The 18354-nt window shown below is 40.5% G+C and overlaps 2 protein-coding genes across 3 annotated transcripts in view; one reads left to right on the top strand and one right to left on the bottom strand.

Annotated features, from left to right (window-relative positions):
• Nucleotides 1–9686, bottom strand: part of LNPEP (leucyl and cystinyl aminopeptidase) — a 538618-nt gene extending 528932 nt beyond the window's left edge. Inside the window, exon 1 of the mRNA XM_053701508.1 lies at nucleotides 9442–9686. Within this exon, the coding sequence (XP_053557483.1) occupies nucleotides 9442–9457 (16 nt within the window). The 5' untranslated portion in view covers nucleotides 9458–9686. The remainder of the gene's footprint in view (nucleotides 1–9441) is intronic.
• Nucleotides 9687–9778: 92 nt separating this feature from the next.
• The window catches only part of ERAP1 (endoplasmic reticulum aminopeptidase 1), a 216039-nt gene continuing 207463 nt past the window's right edge, over nucleotides 9779–18354 (top strand). The window contains exon 1 of one of the 2 annotated variants that reach the window (XM_053701510.1): nucleotides 9779–9834. The gene's annotated coding sequence lies outside the window, so the exon portion shown is untranslated. The remainder of the gene's footprint in view (nucleotides 9835–18354) is intronic. The other variant, XM_053701509.1, reaches the window with a different exon arrangement.

Here is an 18354-nt window from a genome sequence, read left to right as displayed (position 1 = left end):
ACAGTAGGGGGGGCGTGTATGAACAGCGATCTGAAAGGTCGCACTCTCCAGAGCTCCGGTGGATTCCCTGTTAATCCGCTGATTTACAGAGTTTATTTGACAGCAAAATTAATATACACGTAACTATTAGAGCATCACTACATAGTGGAACTCTTTTTCATACAATCTACGCTGTATACATGATATTGGAGCCAGGATTCAGAACACAAGGGCCTAGAGCAGCGGCCACTACTGGGCGACGCTTCCCCCCTCGGATTCACCGAGGTATTGTGCCTTAGCCATCCTCACCAGCACAATTGTAAGACACTACTAAGCAAAATCGCTAAGATTGAAGAGATTTTAAAGTGAAAAAAGAGGTTGAAGATTGAGGATCAGAAGTGCGTCTATCTAACTGAAACCAAAATGGCCACCACTGCCTGTGCAGGAGAACAGAACCTTCTTGGTCCGATATGGCAAAAATTAGAGGAGCTCTTTCAACATCTCATAGATTCAGCACCATTTGACCATCTGTCGAGAGTATTTAGTGAAAAAAATACAGTGGTAATGTGTTCAGATCAACCTCCAGAAAACAGCCTTCCCGCCACTACCTATCTCAATAACGAATTTCTACAAGCGGAGAACGTCCTTGCTATAGGACCTAAATATATACAAAGTGCAACGCCATCAGAGCTGCTGTGTAGCCACCTTAACAAAGCCCCAGATGGAGATCACCCGCAGAAGGATCATCTTACAAAGTACAGTACCCCAGACAAGCTGGAAGGAGTCCTATGGAGGAAAAGGCAACTGCTACAAACAGTGTCTGACGGAGGTCTGGAGGGGGGCCCCCGGAAAGACACGACAGGCTTCCAGTCATACCTTCTGTCAGCAGGTATGGATCAGCAGACTTCACGGGACCTGCCAGATTACCGGCCCGTGGCTCTCGATTGCTTGCACAGCGACTCAACATTTAAAGTTACCATCAGAGGGCCACTAACTGATCCTGATGCGAATTCACCGCTACTCCCGATACGCCATGGCAAACCTCCGCAAAACGAACATTATGCAGCCACTAAGACTCTCCTGTTCTTGCATATAGATTCCGGTGGCTGGAGAAAATACCTAAGCGGGATGTTGCCTTTACTTGTATCCCAAGACGCTGGTAACGACTGTGAGATGGTTAGTTATACTGAAGTTAGCTGCCATGGCTGACCACGATTCAGAATATATAATTAGTTGTTGAACTTACCGATGTCAGCTTTCCAGTTATAACCTCAAGAATTGTGTAATAATTAACTGTTCACTTATAATTACATTGCTTATATCTTAGCATAGTGAATGTATACTATCATTTAGTTTATTAGTGTTTAGAATGCTTCTTGTAATGTTTAGCTTCGAGTTACAGTTATAAAGCACAGGTCTACATTTATCAAACAATATACCGCCTGTAACACGCAGTTTTATTGCTGCACTTCTTTAGTAAAGGCTCAGTACTAGGTCTTATGGCATACACGCTGTTACCATTTCCACATCTTAATACTAGACTGGGGTTAGTGGGTGGCCCCTAAAGAGTTATATTCAAAAGAATGGCTAACCAAACGCTCTTTCTGACAGACCTCCATCACCCTCCCTGAACATATAGCTTTACTAGTCACCCCTTCGCGGCCGGTGGCCGAGGTCGCAGAGGAGTTACAGAACAAAATAAAAAGGAGGATACTATTTATTTTCTGGTTGCTTACATTTCACTGAAAATCTTGCCCAGGCTTAGATATTGCTTTTATATACCACAATCATACCCCTTACAAGTGTTATCGTGCTTTCACTGATTGTTTATTGTAGCTTATGTTTTGAGGTTTTATAGACAAAAATACGTCTGTATGTATATATTCTTTTTCTTTTCTGTACCAGGAGCAGCTCTCTTAACCCCTATCTTTAATATATAATGCTCCCCTATGATAGATATTGGTGAGTTTGGCTCGGGCTTCTAGCTGAACTAGCTAGAGTTGTTTATGTTTGTGTTTATGTTTAATAATCCCTATTGTTTTTTTTTTTTAATATCACTGTTAAGGGTCCAAGAGTGACCCACTTTATATTCAAGAGGGATGAAAAAGAGGACACTTTAAAATGATATGCATATATGTCTTTGTCACAACACCTGTACAATTGCTAATTGTTCATCTTTATGTATGCTTGATAATTGTAATATGTAGATCCTCAATAAAAATTCTAAATAAAAAAAAATTAAAAAAAAAAAAGTAAAACAGTATTAAGTGTCAGAACACTAATTTTCTAAAATGTCCATAACAATTAAAATACTGCTATATTCTAAATCAGGAATGACCTATATTTAGCCCTCTGCACTAGATTTTGCGACATATGATAAAAACCAGGAGCTAAAAAATGTGTGCTGCAAGGTCACCACAACACAAAAGAATACACTAGAGGGGAAAACAGCGGACAGAGGGTACCCTGAGATCTTACCTTAAATCCAATCCGGTCCTGTGAACGTGGACATTTTAAGTGAATACATTGTTTAATAGAGATAAATGCATCCCTTAAAGCAGTGTTTTTCAACCAGTGTGCCGTGAGAGATCCTCAGGTGTGCCGCGGCAGACTGACAACAGTGAGGTGGTGTCCCTCAAATTTTGAAATATTGGGAGATATGTGACAGGCTCATCAGGCATCATTTACAACCATAATCAATCAAAAGTCCAGCACACTTAAGCACCAACTGCTCGCTGCCAGGGTTCCTGCAAACCCCTTAACAGATATACACAAAGAAGGCAGCAGCATAAATAATTACCAAGTTAATTATGGCACAAAATTGTGTGCCATAATAAACTTGGTAATTATTTATGCTGCTGCCTTCTTTGTGTATATCATTTACAACCATGACATTGACATTCATTCACAGACAATCATTATGATTGTTTGTGAATGAATGTCAATATGTCATGTATAGTTTGTAGGAGGCATGGCATGACAGCACAGTATATATATACTAAAATTTTGGGATGGTGGTATGCCGCAGGATTTTTTAAATGTAAAAAAGTGTGCCATGGCAAAAAAAGGTTGAAAATCACTGCCTTAAAGCTTCTAAAATATTGATCTACAACTGCCATGAGTTAGGAAGTTGGATATCGCTGTTCTAGATAAATCATAATAGTTTATATAACTTAAAAGAAACATGTTCTTCACAACTGGAATATACATGAGTGAATTTCAGGTTTTTACACAGATGTACAGTTCAACAAGGAATTTGTTTTCAATTTTTACTCTGCATTGGTGCATATGCAACATATGTACATATGCCCAGTCCGAGCACACCGTTTGCCTGCTCAGAGAGAAAGCAATGTTTAGTAAAGTGTTGGCAATAACAGTATACACATCACTGATATGCTAAAGCACAGTGCAGGAATTTGCTTTGCCTAGTTTCAATAAGCATCTGAAAGGCTGTACCACCCGCAGATAAGGGGGGTTCTGCCTCTGTACCCCAGTGGTTCCTTAGGTATTCCCCCTGGCGATAATGCATTAGACAATGTAACCAATGTGTCCAGACTAGACTTCAAAGCTGTTAAAATATATTTTTTATATTTGTCACATGAAAAAAAAAAAAAAACAGTAAACAAATATAGTACAAACCAACAGACCAGATTCCAGAGGCATAGAAGATGACCTACCGTGAAGAAGTGCCACTTTCAAACAAAAAAATCCGGCTTGCAGTCGCGATCTTTGGCATTCATGTAGTGCCAAAGGCACAAATGCACACGCCTAATGCTTATTAATTGTTAAGTGATATCTGTTGTGAAAATTATACTGCCAAATGTGTTAGGGTGGGTGAGAGATAGAAAAAAATATCTTTAAAAATAAAAAAGGACTATAAGGGGGCGTGTCCGGGCGGCAGCCATGAAAGGCTGCAATACTTGGAGCTCTGCACAACATCAGCATAATCCGCCGATTATCAAAGGCTATGTGACCCATCTGTTTTGTTTGTCTACAGTTATGGACTTATAACACATTGATCTACAGACTGATACTACTTTTGCCAGATTAGCCTAAATTGAAGCCCAAGTCTGGACCGTCAGAGGGAAGGCGGCGGCCACATTACATTCTCTTTGACACCCCCCCCCCCCCGGTTCTCCGGGTAAAGCAGTTCTGGAAACTGCAGCGATTGGAACTGTGGGGATAGAAATCGGAGTCTGTTCTACAGCCTCTTTTACGGACAGAGCAGTGAAGGCAGGTGGAGAGAAGGAGAAAAGAGAAAAACCCCAGCAACAGCCACGCACCGGACTACCTAAAATGGAGCCAGCCGTTAAGCTGAAACTACAGGAAGTGGAAGCACTACTTACAGCTCACTTTGAACAACTCACTAGGGTTTTCAAAGAGGAATGGAGCGCTTTGAGGGTTGAGTGCGGCTCGGCTGCCAGGAGGACACAGTCATCAGCGGTGCCTCCAGCTGCCTGTGACCCGCCTCCTGAGCGAAGTTGATCGGGCCGCCACAGCTGATGACTCTGATCAGCGTACAGAGGACTCAACTCTTCCCGGAGGCAGCCCGCACATCTTTCTCGAGGAGACTGAAATGGAGTGTAATGCAGTTGCGCGGAGCACAGTGGATGGCATTCTTGGAGTGGACGGAGGGGTAAGACCTCTTCCGTTGGTCACAGAGAGCCGACTAGATAGGGTACTGGATGATTCAGCTGCAAAAGTCCTTGATAGCTACCATATCATTATCCAAGCAGCAGCTGAGGACTCTACCTTACAGATACAGCCTTATGCCGATAATTCATCACACATGGCCTCTTACATCCCTGCGACACAAACTGAGGATTAGGGTGAGACGCTCACAGGTAGCTCCAGCTCAGTCCCTCGACTTTTATTTCTGGAAAGAGTTGTCTTGCTACCCTTATGTTCATTCCGTGAAAACATTGGGGCTAAGGAGCTGGCAACTTACTCTCTTGGGGTACAATATTATATTTAATGTCACTGAACGGCACGGAGTGGGCTGAAAAAGAGACATAAGAATCAGGTCCTTCTTGCTATAATGTACATAAGGACACCTTATTAACCACTGCAGTAGCCACGAAGTCCTGGTTTGTTATACTGAGCCTGCATATAACAAGGAGGGGGGGTATTATCCAGATCTAATTTGAGCGGTAAAGGCTTAGACATAAGACTGCCATATTTATGAGGACTTCTAGTCTGAATGTGTACTAATGGCTGCAAACTGTCCTGTATTTTAGTTGTTTTTCCCTCTGGGTATGATGTATATACTTTGCATGTGTCTTATATGATTCAGAGATAGGCTCCTATAAGTATACATATCATTTTTGCTCACTGGTTCAGTTTGGTTGGTATCATTTTCCCCCTCCCCCCTCCACTAATGATGTATTCATATTCTGTAGCCTCCACAATGTTTATTGTTTAGGTTTGATTGGAGCTGGTTCCATAAGATGACCAATAAGTGAAACACAGTATAGGCCTTCTATTAAATACTCGCTTTGTTTTTCTAACGGCTATTACTTCACACTCAGAGCATAATTTATGCTTGTAGATGCAGCAACCTATAGTCTTGCCTCACAACGCTACCTTGCAAGAGCTACAGTGACATTAAAGACCTAACCCCATAGAATGCTATCTCTAGAATATCAGATTTGAACTGTACTTTATATGATATTTATATTAGTAGTAGTGTATATCCTTTCACTATGTGTTTCTTTATTTTCCTAATGCAGGCTGGGGTATTTACATATTATGTTCTGTTGGTATGCTATCCGCGGCCGGGGTAGCATGCCCCTAGCCTTATACAGAGAGTCCATCAAAATTACTAGCTACAGGAAATCACACATTATTAAGTGCTTATATCATGTGGGGTTAGATAAGCTGGAGTTCTGTAAATTAATAATTAGCTGATATGTAATAATAATTCTAGCACCCACATATTTTATTTTCCAGAGGTTTTACCTAGCACATGTGAATAGAGCTCCTAGTCTGATTGTATAAGAGGGGTATATAGTTATTTGTTATAATAGTACCCTACAAGTTTGGTAGTATAGCTTCAACCCCAATGATATAGGGTGACTGAGGATAGACCATGAGATTTATAGCTCCATGTATAATTGTTATGGGGGTTGAAGATGCAAATTATAACTGATTGTGTTTGTTCTACCTATACTTTTGTGTAGAGTATCATCATTAAATACTCACTGTTATTAAGAGAGCTAGGCAGCTAGTTATGGATATGATTATATGTTACAGTGAGCTCCCTATGATTCTAACTTCCTAGAACTTAACTACATTACTCTAGAAATCTAGCAGTCATATATCTGGATAGATCAATTAGCACAACTGTCTGTGGAGATTTCATCTCATATCTTGTATTATATAGTTTTGCATCTTACTGAACTACTATAATATAGCACCTATAACAACTTGTCAGGTTATCAGGCTCCGATATTATAGCTTTCTCTGAAAGATTAAAATTCATCCCCATTTTATTTTCTATATTACTTAGTTTTTAAATATTTGTTCAACCATAGTGAAAATTGTTTATTCCATCCCTTGTAAAAAGAAAAAATAAGATTCACTAATTGGGATCCAAGAGTGGTCTCTAAAAGTTTTTAATAGCCCTCTTTAGCTAAATAGCTTGTCCTAAGACTCAGAGGTCCAAGAGAGGCCTTATTGATCATTTAGAGCAGTGTTTTTCAACCAGTGTGCCGTGGCACACTAGTGTGCCGTGGGAGATCCTCAGGTGTGCCACGGCAGACTGACAACAGTGTGACATATTTTTTAAACTTTGCTTGTTTTTTACTCCCAGTGCAGGGGTAGTTTGTAGGAGGCATGGCATAACAGCACAATACATACAGTATGTGTGTGTGTTTGTATGTGTGTATATATATATATATACATGCTGTATTAGGCTACAATGTGTGATTTTTTTAAAATTTTGGGATGGTGGTGTGCTACAGGATTTTTTTTAATGTAAAAAAGTGTGCCACGGCAAAAAAAAAAAAGGTTAAAAATCACTGATTTAGAGGGTGTTTAGTTGACTGGGCATAATTTTCACATTCTGTGTATACTAATGTCATGTACTTTCTATTTCCGTGTCTAAATCTGTTTATGGTTTGACTGTTTTGTAACTATTTCTTTGTTTACTTTGCGCTGACATTTCAGCTTTGTATGCCTTATTATGAATCTTAATAAAAGAAAAAAAAAAAAAAAAAAAAAAAAAGGGACCATAAATAGATACAAAAACAACAAAATTTATGACTGGTAGGAAATAGAGTTGAGTATTCCTGGTATATTTTGTATTTAAATGTTTTCAGCGAATTTGGATGTGAAGCTGTTAAAGAGACTCTGAACCAAAATTGTTTCTTTCATGATTCCTATAGAGTATGCAATTTTAAGCAACTTTATAATTTACTCTTATTATCACATTTTATTCATTCTCTTGCTATCTTCATTTGCAAGAATGTAAGTTTAGAAGCCGGCCCATTTTTGGTTCACAACCTGGATTGTGCTTGCTGATTGGTGGCTAAATGCAACAACCAATAAACAAGTGCTGTCCAGGGTACTGAACCAAAAATTGTCTGGCTCCTATGATTACATTCTTGCTTTTTCAAATAAAGATGTCAAGAGAACGAAGAAAAAATTGATAATAGGAGTAAAAATGTGGGTTTAGTATCCCTTTAATAATAATGATAATAATGGCAGCTATTATTTTCATTAATCATTAAAAATAAACTGTTTGAAATCCTACAATTAAAAAAAAAAAACTGTCTACTAATTCATCCTTGTTGATGTTTATTTATTTTTCTCTCAGACCTGGTCACCCTAATCCAAGTATTAAAGAGTCAATCTTTTGTAATGCTAAATGCTCTAATTCATAACAGCATTATTATTATTATTATTATTATTGAACAAGTGCTTGTATATAACTATGTGTTTAACCCTGTGTGTAGTCCACATGTGCACTACTGTACCTTGCCCAAGCAGGACACAACTATAACTATGTATGTATGTATGTATGCCTCTCCTGATTGGCTTGTGAGCTGTGTCATTTTCAGCAGACGCTATGCATTGCTGTTCCAATGAAGCTATGCATTGCAGTTCCTCAGCAAGTTTGTTTTTATAGGGTCATTCTACAACACAGAAATGACATGCTCTAAATAAAATTGAGCATACAAGTTTTGCATTACTGAACCTAGCATACAATGAATTTAACCCCACAAATTAGTTAAACACTTAGGTAAAATCCCACTTGACAGCTGCACGCATTTGCAGCTCCTGAGCAGAACACAAAATGTGATTGGCGACTACTGCTCCAGTTCAGCTCACTTGCTATTTTCTGTTCAGGATAAGCAATTATTTATTTTTATTAAATATATTTGTACTTGTGTGGGGGCAAACAACCTTGGATTATATACAGTATCTATTAGGCTGTTATCCAAAAAAAGTTTCTCTAAAGAAAACAAATGCATTTAAAAGAAACAACTTGAAAATTATGTACACATAACCTAAAATAATGCCCCCCCCCCACTTTAAAAAAAAAACACCTGATATGCATTTTCCAATATACATGCACATTTTCAATACTTCAAAAGCAGTTATGCCAATCTATATTAGCCAGAGTTACCTGTAACTGTAATGAAAAGCTGTTCTTTATTATATATTTCACAGTTGTTTAATTTCGAATTGAGTGAGCAAAGAGAGATGAAAATAATGTCTGTGATGTCTTTTTAATCACATCACTTTGTATAGTAGCGTAAACAAGGTCAATTATACACAGCATTTTATTTGTCAAGCCATGGGCTGGTGGTAAAATAATGCACTTAAAGAGGAATTTAGGTTATGCAGTTAATGGTACGAGGAGCAGGTTTATGTCTAGTTTCACAGGCGTGAATTAGAAGGTGGGGTCTCCAGGTGTTTTAGCAGATCTGTGCTGCTACATTCACGCCATATTATTAGAGATTCAGCCAATGTGTAAGTAGCACCATGGTTATTTATTATGGTTATCAGCACATGCCCTGTGCTTTTTGTGACCTTCAGCTGCTCCCCCCATATAGACAGCAGATAGTAGCCGGTGGTGTCAGCTCATGATAACAAAGTAACAGTCAAACAATTCAACGGAGCGCTAAGCAGCAAATGGTTCAAGTTCTACATTTAGTTCCCCATTTCACTTTTCCTCTCAAATATTTAACCTTTTGACGACAAGACTACAAAACGTCATGGTAACTAAAGAGTTAAGCTGTCTGCCTTACATTCTAAGCAACCAGGCTGCTAAACATTAAACAACGTACAGGATACAAACATTATTTTGAGGGCAAACATAAACTTTATGACCTAAATTGAGATCTCACTGACTTTGTTTACAACATTGCTATGATTCACTTCACCCATAATAAGAAACCCACTCCTAAGGCCAATACTTTAGCATTTACAGTCCCTGAGCAGCAGATCACCCCTTACCGTTTGTAGTCTCCATGCCCACGGTGGTCTTTTACTCTCCGAGTCCGACCCAGAGTATTTGCGCTGCACCAATAAGAATTCTCCTAAAAACAAGAAACCAAGGGCGATGTGCTAAAATCCTAGTCACCCATGGTACACAAGCTGCAGTCCTGAGTACAAACCACGGGGAGGAGGATGGCTATTCTCTGCTGCACTTCCTCTCTGTCAAGTCGTGAGGTTTCCCCTTCCACAGGCACTGACAAGCAACATCCACCCCCTATGCCTTGCTCACTCCTCCCCTGGGCCAGACAGCACCATGCAGCCTGAGTATAAAATCTAAACAAGTCGAGGACCGCCTCCCTGCTTCTGTCACTGGTGAGCATCACCCATTTCATGGGCTGCACAGGCTTTATGGTGAGTCACATGATGCAGCTTTTTAACACACAATGATGCAGCTTTAAAATGTTCGAATGCTAAACTCAAGTTTTACCATCTCTCGGTTGTCTAGTAGTATTATTATGACACTATTAAATGGACATGGTGCTGGGTACTGGGAAAAAAATATGCTTTCTAACCAGAGGCAGCCGTGCAATAGCATTTATTGGTCTTGTTATTGGCATATGTTTTGTTTTGGATTAGAAGTCTATTGCTGCAGTCCAGATTTTGCACATTTTGTTAAGCCTTAATACACAGCATTTCACTTTTCATGTTCATGCGTCAGCATATTTAGCAGAATGGTGGTGAAATCTGTCTGAATAAATATACGAATTTCCTTTTTGTGCAGAACAATGTAGAAGCGAATTCTTCCCTTTTGCTGTATTTCTCAATCGCAGGTTGTCACAAGTTACACTAGACACAAATTACTATTTATTTTTACTGCCCCATTTGTGCCTTTATTAAGACCCCCACATAATAAATTTATATTCTGCAGAGAAACTGAAGACCACACACATCATGTGTAAATGACAATGACATTAGTTATCAGTGGCGTAACTAGAAACCACAGGGCCCAGGTGCAAGAATCTAAGAAGCCCCCCCCCCTCAACAAGAGTGAATTTGATACATTTTTTTATTTTTACCTTTAACACAGAAAAAAATGTGAATCAGATTACATGTCTGCAAAAGGAGGTACCCTGTGTCCACAGTCTGTGAGATGGTCTGACCCCCTATTACTGTACATAGTGACACTGATTAACCCACCAGTACTGTATATAGTGACACTTTTTAACCCACCAGTACTGTATATAGTGAGTCAGTGACACAGTCTGTAATCTGTCGGTGAGATGGCTGGCCTGACCCTACCCGCCCTAGTACTTTATAAAGTGACCACAGTAGTTTGTGACATGGTCCAGCCCCCCCGTACTGTATATAATGGTACTGTATAGACTGACACCGTTTACCCCCCATGCTGTAGTAACAAGGTCTGTAATTTGCTGGTTCCACAAACATACACACACACAAACACACAGTCACATACACACACATAAACACCAATGGGTAAAACAGAAACACTAACCCCTGTAGTCAGAGACACTAGTGAAGCATCATGTCACACTCACATGATATCAGTGCAGGTCAACGTTTTTTATTGAAAAAAAAAAAAATTTAAGCTGGGCCCCCACCCTTGGGGGCCCAGTCGCAATTGCAACCTGCACCCCCTGTAGTTTCGCCCCTGTTAGTTATAGGTTACAGTGCCTTAATACTAGGGTGACCAGATATGCAGAATAAAGGGGACACATCATCAAATACAGCTATCACTGTTGTTATTATTATTATTAACTTCACATGCAGCACACATATACAGTATCTCACAAAAGTGAGTACACCTCACATTTTTGTAAATATTTTATTATATCTTTTCATGTGACAACACTGAAGAAATGACACTTTGCTACATTGTAAAGTAGCGAGTTTACAGCCTGTATAACTGTAAATTTACTACACCCTCAAAATAACTCAACACACAGCAATTAAAGTCTAAACCTTTGGCAACAAAAGTGAGTACACCCCTAAGTGGAAATGTCCAAATTAGGCCCAAAGTGACAATATTTTGTGTGGCCACCATTATTTTCCAGTACTGCCTTAACCCTCAAGGGCATGGAGTTCACCAGCTTCACAGGTTGCCACTGGAGTCCTCTTCCACTCCTCCATTGACGACATCACAGATCTGGTGGATGTTAGAGACCTTGTGCTCCTCCACCTTCCGTTTAAGGATGCCCCTCAGATGCTTAATAGGGTTTAGGTCTGGAGACATGCTTGGCTAGTCCATCACCTTTACCCTCAGCTGCTTTAGCAAGGCAGTGGTCGTCTTGGAGGTGTGTTTGGGGTCGTTATCATGTTGGAATACTGCCCTGCGGCCCAGTCTCCGAAGGGAGGGGATCATGCCCTGCTTCAGTATGTCACAGTACATGTTGACATTCATGGTTCCCTCAATGAACTGTAGCTCCCCAGTGCCGGCAGAGGTAACCATCCTCACCTGTGATCTGTTTTCTTGTAATTAGTGTGTGTGTATATAAAAGGTCAATGAGTTTCTGGACTCCTGACAGACCCTTGCATCTTTCATCCACTGCACTGACATTTCTGTTTTCTGAGTCGTGGGGAAAGCAAAAGAATTGTCAAAGGATCTACGGGAAAAGGTAGTTGAACGGTATAAAACAGGAAAGGGATATAAAAAGATATCCAAGGAATTGAGAATGCAAATCAGCAGTGTTCAAACTCTAATCAAGAAGTGGAAAATGAGGGGTTCTGTTGAAACCAAACCACGGTCAGGTAGACAAACCCACAAATAACTTCAGGTGAAATACATGACTCTCTGAAAACATGTAGTTTGGTTGTTTCAAGATGCACAATAAGGAGGCTCTTGAAGAAAGATGGGCTGCATGGTCAAGTCACCAGAAGAAAGCCATTACTACGCAAATGCCACAAAGTATCCCGCTTACAATACGCCAAACAGTACAGAGACAAGCCTCAAACCTTCTGGCACAAAGTCATTTGGAGTGATGAGACCAAAATTTAGCTTTTTGGCCACAACCATAATCGCTACATTTGGAGAGGGGTCAAAAAGGCCTTTGATGAAAGGTACACCATTCCTACTGTGAAACACAGAGGTGGATCGCTGATGTTTTGGGGATGTGTGAGCTACAAAGGCACTGGAAATTTGGTCAGAATTGATGGCAAGATGAATGCAGTATGTTATCAAACAGAACCCCTCATTTTCCACTTCTTGATTAGAGTTTGAACACTGCTGATTTGCATTCTCAATTCCTTGGATATCTTTTTTTATATCCCTTTTTATGTTTTATACAGTTCAACTACATTTTTCCCACAGATTCTTTTGCTTTCCCCATGACTCGGAATCAAGAAACATCAGTGCAACACTGGATGAAAGATGCAAGGGTCTGTCAGGAGTCCAGAAACTAATTTACCTTTTACACACACACACACACACATTACAAGCAAACAGATCACAGGTGAGGATGGTTACCTTTTTAATAGCCATTCAAACCCCTTTGTGTCAACTTGTGTGCATGTTATCAGGCCAAAATCACCAGGGTATGTAAACTTTTGTTTAGGGTCATTTGGTAGTTTATGTTATCATTCTGATTTAAAGAGTAAACACAGTTGATTGATAACAAATGGCTTCAGCTAAACACTAACCATGAGTGAAAGAATTTTTTTTATGTTATTGTCAGGTTAGGAAATGTCCAGAAGAAGACCCAAATGCTAGGGCGAACTTAAACAACACCCTTGCACTCTGAGTTTAATCCAGGACGTGACCCCACAACAACCTCCAAAAAACAATGTACTCACGATATGGAGCAGGGTTAGCCTGTGCCAAAGTAATTCAAGATGTCAGCCAGATAGACTTTTGAAAAAGGAACTGGTTTCAGGAAATGTCTTCCACAGAATCAGGAGAGCAGGGATAGTCCACTTTTACCGTTCTTCTGCCTGTGTATAACAGGAAACAGTTAATAATGCAGGAGTAGGTAATTTGTTATCAGGCAGTCCGAGGGTTAACACTGTGTAGACAGTCTTTGCAGAGAATGCAACAGGTAATCAGGAAGTTTGAGGGTTAACACTGTGTAGACAGTCTTTGCAGAGTATGCAACAGGTAATCAGGCAGTTTGAGGGTTAACACTGTGTAGTCAGAACTTGCAGAATTAACAACATGTAATCAGGTAGTTTGAAGGTTGACACTGTGTTGTCAGAACTTGCAGAGATAGCAACAGGTAATCTGGTAGTTTGAAGGTTAACACAGATTAATCAGTACTTGTTGAGATTGGCAACAGGATATCAAGCAGTTTGAAGGTTTACACTGAATAATTGTATTTGCAGAGTTTGGAAACAGGTAAACATGCAGATTGAAGGTTTCACAGAAATAACAGTATTTGAATAGTTTGTCAGTACACAGAGTAGTCAGAATTTGCAGGGTTTGCAGCAGGTAAACAGGCAGTTTGAAAGTTTCACGAAACAAACAGTACTTGCATTGTTTGGAGACAGGTAATCAGGAGGTTGAAGGTTAATCCAGCATAGTAAGTCCTTGAAGAGATTGGCAACAGAAAAGCAGCAGTTAGAGAGATTCCACAGCGAATTCCTAACAGAAGCCACAAAGTTAAACAAACAAACGGGCACTGGAGAAACAGGAAGCCCGGAATAAAAAGCCTGGTTGTGACATCATCAGGAAGGGGTGGCTCAGACACCTGTCAATCAAGCACACAAAGAGGACTGCAGAGCTTCCCAGCAGCTGAGCGTGACAGTGCCCCCTCCTCAAGGACCCCTCCGGGGGACCCGACCGGGCCTGGCACGGTATTTCTTGTGAAAAGATTTGACAAGAGCTGGAGCATGAACATGAGAGGCCGGTTCCCAAGATCGTTCAGAGATAGGATAACCCTTCCAATGGACCAGGTAGTACAGCTGATTGCCCCGTCGCTTGGAATCGAGAATCTGGCTGACTTCAAACTCAGAAGTTCCCTCTACGGAAAGTGGAGGAAGTGGTTTACTCTTGATAGAGTACCGATTGTAGATGACTGGCTTGAGTAGGGAGACATGAAACACTGGATGGATCTTGAGAGTCTTGGGTAAGGCCAGGCGGTATGCAGAAGAACAAACTCTGGAAACAATTTGAAAAGGTCCAATGTACTTAGGACCCAACTTGGTACAAGGTTGTTTTAGACGTATGAAACTGGTGGATAAAAATACTCTGTCTCCAGTACGAAGTAAAGGAGCCTTGCACCTTCTGCGATCAGCATATTTATTATGTCTTAAGGAAGAAGAGAGTAGATTTTGACGAATGAGTTGCCAGTGATTACTGAGAATTTTCACTATACGATCTGCTCCAAGGACTTCAGTAGAACTGGTAATCATAGGAAAGGTTCTAGGTTCAAAACCATAAGCTGCCTTAAAGGGAGAGGTCTGTAATGAGGCGTTATAATGTGAGTTGTGAGCTAATTCCGCCAAAGGCAATAACTTAGACCAGTTGGAGTGGTGATGGACTACATAATGTCTAAGAAAAGATTCCAAGGCTTGATTTACACGCTCAGTCTGTCCGTTGGATTGAGGATGGTGTGCAGTAGAAAGTGATATGTTGATTCTGAAGTGCTTACAAAAAGACCTCCAAAATTTGGAAACAAATTGGACTCCACGATCTGAGACTATGTCAGTGGGAAAACCATGTAAACGAGATATATGTAGAACAAAGAGTTCAGAAAGTCTTTGAGCTGAAGGCAAGCCTGGAAGAGGTATGAAGTGAGCAGACTTGGAGAACCGATCCACCACTACCCAAATAGTCGTATTTCCAGCAGAAACAGGAAGATCTGTAACAAAGTCCATGGATAAGTGAGACCAAGGGTAATGAGGAATAGGAAGAGGGTGTAATAGACCAAACTCTCGATGAGAAGATTGTTTGTTGGAAGCACAAGAACTACAAGCAGCAATATAATCCTTAACATCCCTCCTCATAGTGGACCACCAAACATGCTGCTTCAGTTTCCACAATGTATTGGTTATTCCAGGATGACCTGCTGAAATGTTGTCATGAGCCCAACGTAGAAGCTTAAAATGTAATCCTTTGAGTACATACAGGATACCAGAAGGTAGTTTGCAAGAAGATGGTACCCGGACTTGAGCAGCATGTAAAACTGGAAAAGAGGATACTTGAGCCAAAACTTTGACTGGACGTAGTATAGGTTCTGAATCCAATGGAGAAGATTGGAACGTCCTAGATAAAGCATCTGCCTTGGAATTTTTTGAACCAGGAACATAGGAAAGTACAAAATTAAACCTGGAGAAGAGCAAGGCCCACCAAGCCTGACGAGGATTGAGACGTGTAGCTGTTTGGAGGTATAAAAGATTCTTGTGATCTGTCAGAATGAAAAAAGGTTGACTGGTACCCTCTAACCAATGCCTCCATTCATCCAAAGCTAATTTTATAGCCAAAAGCTCCTTATTGCCCACATCATAATTTAACTCGGCAGTATTGAATTTTTTTGAAAAGAATGCCACAGGATGTATCTTGCTGGTAGTCGGATCACGTTGGGAGAGAACAGCTCCAGCTGCTATAGTGGAAGCGTCAACCTCCAAAATAAACTGGAGATCAGGAATTGGATGACTGAAAAGAGGTGCAGAAGAAAATGCTGATTTTAGCGTTTCAAAAGCCTGTACTGCCGAAGAGGACCAGTTCTTACAATTTTGCCCTTTCTTAGTAAGAGAAGTGAGTGGAGACGTGATGTCAGCAAAGTTCTTTATAAACTTTCTATAGTAATTGGCAAAGCCAAGAAACCTCTGCAGGGATTTGAGAGTAGTTGGTCTGGGCCAGTCCTTGATAGCCGACAGTTTAGCAGGATCCATCTCAAAACCTGATTCAGAAATGATATACCCCAAAAAGGGGATGGAACTCTGATGAAAAGAGCATTTTTCCAATTTAGCGAACAGGGAGTTGTCTCGTAACCTCTGAAGTACCAGTCTTACATGATGTACATGTTCCTGTAATGTTTTCGAATAGATCAGAATGTCATCGAGGTAAATGATAACAAATTGATTTAGATAATCTCTGAAGATTTCGTTAACAAAGTGCTGAAATACTGCTGGTGCATTACACAATCCGAATGGCATTACTAGATACTCGTAGTGACCAAATCTAGTGTTAAATGCCGTCTTCCATTCATCTCCTTTATGGATTCTGACCAGATTGTAGGCCCCATGGAGATCTAACTTGGAAAAAACAGAAGCACCTTTAAGACGATCGAATAACTCAGAAATGAGCGGCAGAGGATAGCTGTTTTTGACAGTAATCTGATTCAAGGCTCGATAATCAATACAGGGACGAAGACCTCCATCTTTTTTCCTAATGAAGAAAAAACCTGCACCCACAGGTGAAGAGGAAGGACGAATAAATCCTCTGGCTAAGTTGTCCTTTATGTATTCCTCAAGAGAGACATTTTCTTGACGAGAGAGGGGATAGGTCCTTCCCTTAGGTAGAGGAGCCCCTGAATACAATTCGATAGGACAGTCAAATATCTGGTGTGGAGGTAACATCTCAGCCTCTTTTTTTAGAAAACACATCACAAAAGGCATGATAGTAATTAGGCAATGATTCAGGAACTTCCACCATAGCTACGACAGGACAAGATGGTTTAGAGGGATTTTGCAGGCAATGTTTGAAACAGGTAGTTCCCCAGGAAATAAGTTCTCCTTTAGACCATGAGAAAACTGGATCATGAAGCTGCAACCAAGGTAACCCCAGAATCAATGGTATGTGGGGAGAAGAGATGACATCAAAACGAATAATTTCAGAATGAAGTATGCCCACAGTCAAAAGAAGAGGAATGGTAGAATGTTGTATGATACCAGTACCTAGAGGCTGTCCACTGACAGTAGTTACCTTAATTAACTGTTTCCTGGCTTGAAGAGGAATCCTGAGATAGTCAGCAAAGTTTGAATCAATGAATACTCCAGCAGCTCCAGAATCGATGAGAGCTTGAGCTCGAAACTTGGTGTTTCCAAAAGAGATAGTTACAGGAACAAAAAGTTTAGAATTGAGGGAAGACATGGGATTCTGGCTTAACTCTGTCCCTCTATCAAAAGTTAAGCCTTGGCTTTTACTGGCTGGATAGGACAGTCCTTCAGTAAATGTCCTTTGGTACCACAATACAGACATAACCCAAGAGTACGCCTTCTATGGCGTTCAGCTTCTGACAATTTAATAGCTCCTACTTCCATGGGTTCCACAGACTCGGGAGATTGGGAATTATTATTAGAAAGACTTGAGTTTTGAATAGGAGGACGAAAAGAAGATTTAACAAAGGATCTCCGATTCCTATCTCTCTCCTGAAGACGTTCAGAATGCCGGGCGTCAAGAGTAATACATAAATTGATAAGACCCTCCAATGAATCGGGGAGTTCCCGAAATACAAGTTCATCCTTAAGGCGTTCGCAAAGTCTTTGCGAAAGGCTGCCCGTAAGGCTCCATGGTTCCAATCAGTTTCTGCGGCTAAAGTCCTGAATTCAATAGCATATTGAGCTACCGAAAAAATGGACACAAATAATTCCACATCCTGTAGTAACGGATCATTCTTCTCTAAAAGAGAGGACACCCAAGCTAGAGCCTTACCCTTCATGAGGGAAATAATAAAGGTGATTTTGGAAGTAGAATTGGGAAAAAAACTTGAGGATTGTTTCTGAAGTGTAAACGACACTGATTAAGGAATCCACCCCATTCTTCAGGATTACCGTCATATTTATCTGGAAGTGGGATTTGTGGTATATTGTGTCCAACAGTTTGAGGTGGATTAAAGACAGCATTGGTGCTAGTAGCAGTGGCAGCAGGAGTCGCCGTAGCTTGAGAAGGAGCGGAGCGGTTATGTAACAGAGCAGTAATCTGGTCAAGCTTGGAATCCAAAGATTGCAAATGAGCAGAATGATTTCCTAGAAGTTGCC

This window comes from Bombina bombina, chromosome 2 (genome assembly GCF_027579735.1).
Source record: "Bombina bombina isolate aBomBom1 chromosome 2, aBomBom1.pri, whole genome shotgun sequence".
NCBI lineage: Eukaryota > Metazoa > Chordata > Amphibia > Anura > Bombinatoridae > Bombina > Bombina bombina.
Note: the sequence above shows the minus strand (reverse complement) of the source record. Positions and strands in the feature narration are given on the sequence as shown.